We start from the raw sequence: 11,794 nt of genomic DNA, 5'->3' as shown, positions 1-11,794 counted from the left end.
GTCTAATGACAGCCTTATAGCGCTCCTGTCATATCAAGTGTTACCAAATACCATAACTAGCGATTAATGAAACAACTGGAACATCAATTGAAGAAATAATTAGCACAGAACACGAATTTTATTGTTATTTACATCTGTAGCGCCACAATGCATGCTAGGAGGAATGTTGGACACTAACTTGACATCAGGTGGCAACAGATGTTAACCGTCTCCCCCATGGGAGCAGCGATGGCCAAATGAAGCTTCTTGAAGCAATGAAGCTTTGCAGCCAATTGGTTCAAAGCTTCATGGTGGTTCATTTAGTCTTATGACAGTCATGATGCCGCTGTCAAATAAAGTGGTTAATAGCTTTTTGTGTAAATATCCCATAATACAGTGAGGACAGCTGCGGCCTATAGTCCATTGCGGTTTATCTATGAACGAATGCTGTTTTCGTGTCAAATTTGGTGGGTGGTGGCTTACAGTCAGGTGCGCCTTATAGTGCAAAAATTATGGTAAATGTCTTTGTTTGCAGTTGCTTGGGCTCAGCTCTATGAGTGCACTAACATGAAAGCAATGTTTCCTCATTTTCAGTAAACACAACGTCCTAATAAGAGTCTTGTACTTTTATTTTTCACGTAACCTTTTGAGAACGGACAACTTAATAGGTATAGCTCTAGGTGTTGAAGCTGTATGCTTTTGCCTCAATACCTTGAAACAATTTTTTACATTTTAAATATTACCATCCGCTGCATATTGTAAACCCTTTTGTCTCAATCTGGAGGATGTTGCGCTGGTAATGTTTCAAAACAAATCACTTAAAACACTCGAGTATAGGTTCTCTCTGTAATGGGTGGTGCTGTCGTCGTCACAAAGCTTGTCGGCTTAGAAATACTAAACTCATTTAGTTATTGCCTGATTTTTAAAAAATGTATTTATTAAAAACAAAAGACATTCTCAAGCGTATGTAGGGCCACTCTAAATTATTTTAAGCTATAGAAAAAGGGACAACTATAGATATATTGATGACTCTAGACTTTCAAATGTTGTTTAATACCTTATACAAATTTCAAAATAAGCTTCTTCATTTTAAGTCCATGCAAACACGTAGTCTCTGCTACTCATTTGAATTTTTGTCGACGTCCACCTCTTTTACTCGTGTGGTTTCTTGTCCATGTCAACCTATCTGACTCTTCTAACACGGCGCTGGACTTCTTAGTCATACCAGGGACGCAACATGGACACTTTGTGCGCTTCCTCGTCCTTCCCATTCTACTTGTATTTGGACGAGCAACATTCGTGCTCTGGGCAGTTAAGTCCTTGGAGTTAGGGGTGTTATCTTCATCCGTGTTAGAGATATCATCTTCGATTGGCTCCACATAACCAACCATTATGCCTGTGTCTGGAACACAGCATATTGTCTTTGGTGGGGTTTTGCAGGAGTGGCACTTTGCGTTCTGGTTCAAATGATAACAATTGACTAAGCCTTTACCAGCATGAGGACTGGAAGAAACAAATTCTCTAGACAAATTCTGTTTATCATATAGTTTCGCTCTAATGACATTGATGAGACTACTGTGGCAGGCAGGGTTTTTGTTTTTCTGAATGTCCCCTATGGGTACCTCCTGTACAGGCTCGATGAGTCCATTTGCAGATGATCTTGAATTAATTCTCTTCAGGCAAATTCTCACATCAGCTGTAATCCCAAACATTTGTCGTAGATGGTGATCAGATGTTCTGCAAATTGACAAGGAACTCTGCAAAAAAAAAAAAAATCTCATTTTAGCTGTACATTCCATCAGAAAAAAGTCCATTAACTCATTTGCTCCCAAAAACGTATAAATACGTTCTATTTTTAAATGCTTCATTGTCCCAAAAACGTATTTATACGTCTTTTGCGTTTTTTTATTTATTTATTTTTTACAAGAAGCATCTATAGCTTCAGCTCTGTCTGAGAAACAAAGAACAAAGCTCCAAACCCATTTTAAAGCAATAAAACTGGCCACTGGAGGGCAGTAGCGCATTTTGTAAAGACCCGCAACCCGATTCAACAGCAATGAATAGCCGGGCAGCACAGTCGGAGCGCTGGCGGCAGTGTGCCAGGCGGCGGACGACCGAACAACCAAGAGGAATCCTCGAATGCCAGGCGCTGGACAACTGAGCAAAATGACGGAGACCACCGTGCAGCGGGCTCGCCAAGCAGACCCGGAGAGATTAAAAAATAATCCATCTCTGTGAGACAGATAACGATGAGGGAACAGTTTACACAGCAGAAGCGGCGACAACGGTGTCATTTCTCAGTAGTCATGTGTAAACAAATTGTTACTTTTCTATCAAAAGCTCTATTTGTCTTGTTCATTACGATATTTTGTAAAAGGAAAACATTATTCAGATGTTTGGGATGTAACTAATGCAAAAAATAGCTGTGTTAAAGTCAAAGTTATGTTTGAAATGTATGCGTTTACAAAAAGCTCATTTTCTCCGTTTTTTTTCATCAGAAATTGGAAAATTGCTCAAACTAAGCTATGTTCTAATGCTGATTTCTAAAGAATGGAAAAAGATATGAACTAACTTTTTTTCTGCTGAAAGAAGAGAGTCAAATCTTTCTTTTGGAGCGTTCCATGTTTATATAGCAACAGAACAGAATTTTCTGTGGTCCTTGCAAAATTAGTCAAAATCAGGTAAAACGGCAGGGAGCGAAGGGCCTTGCTCTGGTGAAAATGGCTGGTAGTGAATGAGTTAATATAAAAGATTTGCATCTCTTACCAGCTAATTAACTCACATTAAGTCATCTAAGGCGGTGTTTTTCAACTGGTGTGCCAGGGCACACTATCCAATATCGCATTTTTTTTTTTTTTTTACGTCTTCAAAATCTAGAAATCTGAGCAGTTCTTGAACGTGACACGAGCAGCTATTCAACAGCGCCATGGTGCCAAGCAAGCTTAAACGAAAGCTCCAAACGAAACATCGTCACTTAAAAACAAGTTGATGGACTATTTTGTTTGCCTTCGTGAAAACAGAGAAACAGGCAACATTTTTGAGAAAAGCTACAAAGGTAAATGAGAAAGCACTAAAAGGCAGTTACGTTGTTGCTGAACTTGTTGCTAAATCCAAAAAGTTTCACACTGTGGCAGAGACATTAATACTACCTGCCTGCAAAGCATTGTCAGCGAGATGCTCGGCCCTGATGCGGTTTGAGACATTGCTAAAGTCCGTCTGTCTGATAATTCTGAGTAGATTTGTGTCTTTATTATTCTATCATAAACAAAGTTGCATCAATAAAAAAAAAAAGTTGCTTCAATCAAAATATATATTTTCAATTTAAAAAAAGTGAGTTGAAATAAAAAAATGTTTGAATGCAAAAATAAATTTGAGACTTAAAAAAACTATTTTTCTTTGAATTTTTTTTTTTTTTTTTTTTTTTTAAATTGAGGTGATTTTTTTTTTTATTGAAGTACAGTAATGCTGTTTTGCGTTCCGGCCACATTTTGGCTAGGAAATTTGTATCGTTATTATTCAATCAAAAATAAGTTGCTTCAAACAACAACAAAATATTTTCCAAAGAAAAATCACTCCAATCAAAAACATTTTTTTTTCCAATTATTGAAAAAAGTTTTTTTAATGCGAAAAAATATTTGAGACTCAAAAATTTGCATTCGCACACTTAATTTTTCACGGAAAATGTTTTCTTTGAAAAACGCAATCCTTTTTGTGTTTGGGCCATTTTATGGGTAGGACATTTGTGTCTAAGTCATTTAATCACAAAAAAAATTGCTTCAATCAAAAAAAAAAAAAAAAAAAAAAAAATCAATCAAAGAAAAGTACTTTTGAAATGCTTTTTTTGAGTCAAATTTTTGCATTCAAACACATTTTTTTAATTTGAAAATATTATATTTTGATTGAAGCAACTTTTTTTTGATTGAAGCAAGTTTTTTTTTTAATTGAAAAATAAAAACAAAAATCTACCTCCATAGTTGGACAACAATTGTCATAAAGCAACTGAGTTGTTCCCAATAAGACCACAACAGCAGTATTTCTCACCTCCATTTTGTCTGTAGATTCACGACTGTTGTTGCCTGATGCATTGGTGTGACACAAACTTTCCGCTTCAGGGGAAACCTCTGAGCTGTCCAACAGCTTTTTATGTTTGGAATGTTGATTGCTCGTAACAGTCTCTCTGTAGCCATTTGTGACTAAGCTCACCCTGATGCTCTGGTCTGGTGTCTGTCTTTCATCAATGGAGCTTCCGTCCCCGTTTTCACATGGCAGGTGATCATGGACAGTATTGGACACATTTTGGGTCGCTCTCTGTTCAGTCACATATTCCAGTGTCCTCGTGCTCGTCTGATGCGTTTCGTTCCCTAGTGTCTTTTCTGCCAAATGTTGTGCTGGCACACATTCAGGCTTTGGTGGAATATATGATACAAATATTACATTGTCTTCATCCAGAGATGGTGATGATCCTGGCATGCCATTTGAAAAGATTTCACACAGGTCATCTGGATTATCGTCATTGCAAAGGTCTATCACTTCATTTGGTTGATTTTGTTTAATAATCGTTTTGTTTTGCAATAGTGACATTGAGTTTTTTAGCTTGCAACTTGTTCCTTTGCTTTCCAATGGCGATGAGAGGGAATTCTTTTGGGCTGCAAAAAACACCCTGTCATTGCACACGACTAAGGCTTGATGATGATGTGTTTCACTTGTAGCCAAGGTTTTTGAAGGAAAAGGAGAATGTGGAATATCATCAGCAGTCTCATTAGAGTTGACTTCTTCAATCACCCACTTCATTGGGCTGTTGTGCCTCTGGTAAACCTCTGGAATTAATTTCAAGTGAGAGTTGGGTGATCCTAGGGTTTCAAATTCTGAACTATACAAAGAAACATTGCTTTGACAAACAGAGTTTGAACTTGAAAAGGAGTCAGGCAATTGCCTTTTAATACCTGAAGGAACTTCCGAATCTGGAATTTTTCGCACCTGGTTTTGGGGTGTATTGAACACCTGTGGTTGTACAGTCCTAAGTGGATCTTCATTTGATGAAATATACAGTCCTTGACCTGCTACATCACGTTGACAAGGCAATGCATTCAAAACGGTAACCTCATTGCCCGCACATGGTCGTGGTGCTATTGGCCTAAAGGTTTTCTTCAGTCCAAGGGGTACAGGTGCTGAAATGGCATTTTGGACACATTTTCCATTGACCATCTGGACAGGAATCAACTTCATGATGTTTCTCCCATCAGCTCCAATGGCAGGCAAGGCCTCGTAAAAAACCCCGGTCCCTCTAGGAAAAACAAAATTAGCATACAAATGGGATAGCAATAAGAAGAGGTGAAACAAGTCAAATTTGGTGCATTGTCGACGAGCAAAGATTTACGTATTGTTTTGATTTAATGCTGCAACGATTAATCGATTAACTCGGGTATTCGATTAGAAAAAAAGATTCGAATTAAATTTGGCTGCTTCGAGTATTCAAAGTGGCGTTGTAATGGTTTGTTTTGAAAGGGTTTGCATTTAGTTTTATTGATTTGGGTGGATACATGGCCCTCTAGTCTACCTTATTTCACATGGCTGAATCCATCTGCTCCCTGTTAAGACCAACGTATGCTGAGTTTGAGTTTTTTTAAAATGCATTCTTGTTTATTGGTATATTTAAACATTTTTTGTGGGAATACGTGTCGAAACCATTTGTTAAGAGCATTGTAAAAAAAAATGTTATCATTTTATAGCATTTAAGCTAGCAGACGTTTGCTATGTAAGTTAGCCAACTTGTCTTTTGTTGTATATAGATTCTCGTTTATTTATTTATACCGTTATACCGTTTGAGGCTCAGCTCAAGAATTTTAAATTTTTTATGTTCCTTATCCGATTACTCGAGCTAAATAGTTAATCGATTAATCGACTACTAAATTAATCGATAACTGCAGCCTTACTTTGATTGCTTACTCTCTTTGTCAATAAATCCAACTGTCCTAGCCATTGTGTGCTAGATCAGGGGTCCCCAACCTATTCCACTAAGGCACACTGTGGGTGCAGGATTTCATTCTTACCAAACAAGATGACAACACTTTTTCCCCAATCTGGTGTTTTACAAGTGCAATCAGTTGATTGCAGTCAGGTGTGGCTTGTTTTAGCAGAAGCCTCATTGGTTCAACTGTCTCTGCTGGATCGGCTGGAACAAAAACCAGGACCCACAGTGTGCCTTGAGGACTGGGTTGAAAACCCCTGTGCTAGATGTTCCTTTATTCATTTCTTTTTTGTTTTTACAATATACCGATTACTTTGCATACTGTACCTTTGAAGTAACGACTGGTGGGTGATTCTCATGAAAGCTAAGCATTACAGTAATGAAAGACATTTTCAAAAGCTAAAAATAGCAGAAGATCCCTAAGATTTGATTTACACGAAAATATCTAGTTGATCATTGTCTAAAAAGATATCCATTAGTAAATATGACTTATGGTAGGAAGTCGTCATGTGCCGTTTACCGTGGTATGAAAACTTCACGGTTTTAAAACCGCATTTTCCGTCTTACCATAGTACGGTATTAGCTATTTTTTATGTCCCAAAAATGCAGTGAGAAATGGCTTGGAGCGGCAGCGCTCACCCCTCCAGTTCTTGCTCTGTCCTGTGTCTATTGGTGACACTACACCTTAGAGGTGTGCAAAATTTCCGATTCTTAGATTATTCGCAATTCGGCCGTGGAAGATTCGAGAGCGATTCACAAACATCCAAATTCCGATTATTGAAATATGCCAAGTAAAGCGAAAGTACAACACACCGAGTGTGCCGCGCGGTCTTCGGCACAATGAAGAACGGAGCGAGAGTAGCTAAACATCACGATTCTCATTACCCGGCCCCTCGGGTAATGCCAATGCTCAACTCACTGCTCCAGCTCAACTCATGCCACGAGATAATAAACACAACAACATACCTGACTGCTGCCGAAAAGCTGCTACAAAGTACATCCACATAATGTTACGGTAGATATCATTTATATAGGACTAGATGCATTATAGATTCGATAGCGTTAGCAGCACATCTACAAAAAGCTAGATGCGGGTTTTAGTAAACGGCCGCCATCTTAAAGCAGTACACTTCCCTGCAAGGCTGTTGTAGCGAACCTTCCAAGCGAACCTAATGAACTTTTTATCTAAAATACTCCCAAATCGGTAAAATATTGACTTGAATCTATCTTTAAAATAGTTTTAAAACTTTCACATGTCGAAAGTAGACCAAAGGGAAATTATGGAATAACGGGAGCAATTTTAACAACTTTAACGGTTGATTCACAACATTAAATTAATTGAATGTAGTTTAAAGCTGCTGATACAGAATGGGGACTGGAGTTTTTTGTTTAATGTTATTTTTGTATATTTGTTTACTGCTATATGTTAACTTGATACTGAAATAGTAGTTTGGTTTAGCCTGAGAGTATTTTTGAACAATTTTGGAACTAATGTACAAAACAAGGAGGGGGGTGCATCAATAATCGTTTTATAATCGAATCGGAGCCTCTGAATCGTAATCGTAATCGAATCGTTAGGTGCCCAAAGATTCCCAGCTCTACTACACCTAAGCTTTTTCACCCCTCAAAAAAGACAGTCACTACTAGTATGGTATTACAACCCACAAAATAACATTTTCATAATAAGCCTGTGGTATTTTTACTCTCTGGTGATTTTCTGTGTTGAGAGAAGGCGTGTGTGTATATTGTTTAAATATTGTTTTAATAATACGAGTCCATTAATATTCAACTAATATTAATAGTAGTAGTATTAGTAGTGGTAAAGTAACCCAGAAAAGGTGAACATACTCACATTCCTGCATCATAACTTGGACCAAGAGAGAAATACAGTAGCAGAAAATGAGCCTCGAAAGTCTCGAAAAATGTTGAGAAGGAGCTTTAAAGTCATCGTAGTGCCTACAAAAAAATATATATATATGGCGGAAAACACAGACAAGACTGAAAAAGCAGTTTCTGCTCTTGCACTCCTCTTTAAAATAAACTGCTGTATTTTAAGCCAAAACAACTGTTGTTTGATAAAACTATGTTTATATGCTGCCATAGCAGATTCATGGTGCATTAAGCCCCCGAACTATTTTTAATTTGCCCGTTTTACCCTGCAAACCCCCGTTTACAGACGTCGTGCAACCGTTTGTTTCAACCCAGCCATGAAAACAAGGTAAGTAATCATATTTATTATTCAAAATGTCTGTCGTTTTTAGCTTAGAATAATTGATCTCACATTTCGTTAAAAAAAAAAAAACAACTTTAAAACTTTCTTCACTCATATTTTAAACTTTTAAACAAATTATCTCACAATGAAAAAAAATGCGTCTGTAAAAAAGTCCCAGATATCTACCTCATACCTATCGCTTAATTGTATTTTTTTTTGTTACCGTCGCATTTTCTCCGATATGTTAGATGATAAATAATCGATCCAAACAAAGATGGATATAAAAAAAACGTTTAAAAGGGTAAATATATGAAAAAGAAAATCTCGACCACTCCTTGATGTCTGCGATTTCTGCATTGCGACCCTTGTTATATTACCATGTTTCACCCATAAAATCTTGCGTGGTCTCATCTCCAGGTAGGGTTTTGCTGTTTCAAAAACATTTTTTTTTTTTTTTTTTAAATATTAAAATGCCCTCCTCTTTAAAAAATTTCTTCCCCCAGAAAATTGAGATGTATGATGTATTACACATGCATATCGGACAATTTTGAAAGTTGGCCAAATTGGGGTTCTCAGAGCGGAACTTCAAATCACCCGAGTGTTTTCCACCATATATTATTTAGAAGTGTTTTTACCTTTTTATGGAAAATTATTATTTTTGTTTTAATGTTTAAAAACCTGAGATGTGACAGTGGGCTATGTCTTAAGATTTATTTTAGTTTTATTTAAATCATGTTACTTTTTTGTTATTTTTTGTATTTTAACATTACATTCATGTTGATGTTCCAATTTGCAAATATGTTGTGGAAAAAATAAAAACATCCTGTTTAATTGATTTTTATTCATTTATTTTTTAATCCATACAGCTCAAAATAACACATTTTTGAGCTATAACTGCAATACCGTGATACATTGAAACTGCGTTATTTTTGCTTAAGGTTATCATACCGTCAAAATCTCATAGCAGCACATCCCTAGTGGGAAGTAGGCATATATGTAAACATAAACGTAACTATTTACAATATCAAAAAAGGACAATCTTACCTTGCAACGGTCTTGCCTTCTGTGTGGTGCATTATGTATTTTCTAAAATGAAATCAATTGAATATTTATTATGCTGTATTGAGGTGCTTTTCATGGACGCATTTCAGTCATGAAATTCTGACTCTAAAATCAGAAAATTTCCGTTTAATTGTGGATTGGGCCACATAATAGACATCTTTCAAATAAATATTAACTATTTCAGGTGTTCGTGACTATATCCCTAAAATCTTCAAAGACTGTTGAGGTTAGCTTCATGAGAATCACCCTGGTGCTGAATCCTGATTAATGCTTATAGAGAAAGAATATTACAAATGTGCATGTTAATGTGCTTGTAGTTTCTAGAAGTCATTGCGTCTTTTTCAAAAGTCATAGCAAAATATGAGGTAATATATGACGTTCAGATGTCTTTTGTTGCGTGATTTGCGGAGTAGACACAATGTATAACATTCGCGATAGTTACTTTACCTTGGAGTCGCATCGTTTTCCCAAGATGCTGAATACATGACTATCAAAAATACGCTTGAAAGGGTAGAAATAGGCTCGAGGGCTTCATGCTAAATCCACGACCAAGCTAAGAATGGCAGGCACGCAAAATGAGCAAACTCTCAGTGTCCACTTTTGTTAGTCTATCGGTGTTCCGTTTACTTTATTAAGCGCTATCATGTTTACTGAAAAGACTAGTGAAAATACTAAAGACGTCATTTTCTAGCTTTACACCTGCTCTCTAATCACATTGTTTGGCATTGTTTTCTTCGCCTTATTGAAAATGAACAAAAGCTAGTTCTGAAGAGCGTTAGCGCCATCTTGTGATATAGAGACAGAATACTGTTTTTTTTTTTTTTTTTTTTTTTTTTTTTTTAAAGGGGATGTTTCGGCAAAGGGGGTGTGAGACATCAATAGAACCGTTATGCGCCAAGATAACAAATATTGATAAAGTTAACAAAAAAATCAATCACATTAATGAGCAATTATCGAAAATAGATCGAAAATGACGAACACTACCGAAAGTGTTCCGGAAACAGCCGAATGGGGCGGCGACGTCACGACAAGTGATTGAAAGTCGAGGCGGAGCTAGGTGCCATTGTTTTTTAACGACGAGAGAGTAGCGTTGGGGTTTGTTTGACCAAAACATCACAACAATGGTTCAAAACTGCTGTGCTATGTGGTGTACAAATAGTTGTTTATCGGAATATAGTATCCATGAGTTCCTGAACGCGAAAAAAAAAAGCTGGACTACACAGAAAATGGGTAAAGTTCGTCCGTGCAAAGAGGGCTAATTTTCTAGACACAGCCTCCGGCACGCTTTTCTGTGGTGCGCATTTTCCAACTGAAAGCTTCTCGAACTATGGACAAGAGAAATCGGGTTTTGCTAAAAGATTGCTGCTCAAAGGAGATGCGGTGCCGACCATAGATGCACAGCCACCTAAATGTCCCGAGATATCAAGAGAGAGACGATGACTGCTAAAGGAGGCTAAAGCTACGCAAAGAAGGGAGCAGCCAAGCTTGAAATGGCCAGAGTGAGTACTCTTTTATAATTAATAAAAAAAAATGTCACGCCTTTGGATACAGGACTCGACACATGTATAAATGATCGTTCGTAAAATATATAGAACAAATCCTCTGATCCCGTTCATATTTGTGTCTGTTGGCAGAGCGAAAAGCTATGATAGCGCAATAAATTATAATTATTCTATGCATTCCTTTATTTTGCAGTCACGGTGTATCAGCTTCACAAAAAGAAATGCTAAACAAATCATTGGTGTTTCCCACACGATCTGCTGCCGATGTTTCATCAGTGTCATTGCTCCCCTCAATGACCGTTTCATTACGCTGCATTGGCGTTCGTTTGGGCTCAAATTGGTCACCTATAACACCGATTAAAGCTTTGCAACTCTCCTCGTCACCATTAGATGAACATTCGTTACGTCCTTCTACGTCGGATTCGTCGCTGAAACTAGAAACGAAATTGTCTGCCATCATCGCCGCCATTCAGTATTAAAGCACTGAGCCTTTTTCTTGTTGAAGAAACAGCCCTCACTGCCAACTCTGAATTCTCTTTTATTGACAACGAGCGGTGTTTCTTCATGAGGGAACCTGGAATATGTGCAGGACAAACACAATGCATCAGCATAAACAGCTCAAAACACCCCTAATTCTCCCCACACTAGAAGGAATTATATTGATGCAGACAGGCGCTGCCCCCCTAGTGGCCGGTGGCACTCTCTTCACTTGACGTGACGTCACGCACACAATCTGCCAGATCTCGGGCGCCGGTCGTTTTAGCTTGACAATCGAGCCAAATTTCTCTCATTTTCTTGTGTGTAATTACACGAAGTGGCATGATATGAATACAAAAGGCATGCGTTTATGGATAAATGATGGAATATCAAAATTTTCCCAGGGCGCTACATCCCCTTTAATAAATTGAAAACCAAACAGCAATTTAAAAAATATATACATGGAGGGGTGAAAGTTATGGAGGTAGATTTGTATCTTTATTATTCAATCAAAAAAAAAAGTTGCTTCAATCAAATAAAAAGTTGCTTCAATCAAAATATATATTTTCAATCAAAGAAAAAGTCACTTCAATA

General features: G+C 37.3%; 1 protein-coding gene across 3 annotated transcripts; it reads right to left on the bottom strand.

The window, feature by feature from the left end:
- Positions 1–365: 365 nt before the first annotated feature.
- Positions 366–9,973, bottom strand: lrif1 (ligand dependent nuclear receptor interacting factor 1). 3 transcript variants are annotated; one of them, XM_057830648.1, is made up of 5 exons: positions 9,669–9,973; positions 9,204–9,245; positions 4,923–5,263; positions 4,021–4,796; positions 366–1,736 (listed from the first exon to the last, which is right to left on the bottom strand). In XM_057830648.1, the coding sequence occupies exons 1-5, from the start codon at positions 9,704–9,706 to the stop codon at positions 1,101–1,103; spliced, it is 1,833 nt and encodes a 610-aa protein (XP_057686631.1). In that variant the 5' UTR covers positions 9,707–9,973; the 3' UTR covers positions 366–1,100. The 3 variants fall into 3 exon arrangements, with proteins under 3 accessions (XP_057686631.1, XP_057686628.1, XP_057686629.1); XM_057830645.1 differs by having other exon boundaries at positions 4,021–5,263; XM_057830646.1 differs by lacking the exon at positions 9,204–9,245 and having other exon boundaries at positions 367–1,736; positions 4,021–5,263.
- Between the last annotated feature and the right edge of the window lie 1,821 nt (positions 9,974–11,794).

The sequence above is a fragment of the Corythoichthys intestinalis genome, chromosome 2 (genome assembly GCF_030265065.1).
Source record: "Corythoichthys intestinalis isolate RoL2023-P3 chromosome 2, ASM3026506v1, whole genome shotgun sequence".
In the NCBI taxonomy this organism is placed as follows: Eukaryota; Metazoa; Chordata; class Actinopteri; order Syngnathiformes; family Syngnathidae; genus Corythoichthys; species Corythoichthys intestinalis.
Note: the sequence above shows the minus strand (reverse complement) of the source record. Positions and strands in the feature narration are given on the sequence as shown.

Coding starts and splice junctions, on each gene's coding strand:
- lrif1 (XM_057830645.1), bottom strand. CDS start 9,706: ATGTATTCAGCATCTTGGGAAAACGATGCGACTCCAAG. Junction 9,246..9,668: donor GAAAACGATGCGACTCCAAG/GTAAAGTAACTA, acceptor ATTTCATTTTAG/AAAATACATAATGCACCACA. Junction 5,264..9,203: donor GAAGGCAAGACCGTTGCAAG/GTAAGATTGTCC, acceptor TGTTTTTCCTAG/AGGGACCGGGGTTTTTTACG.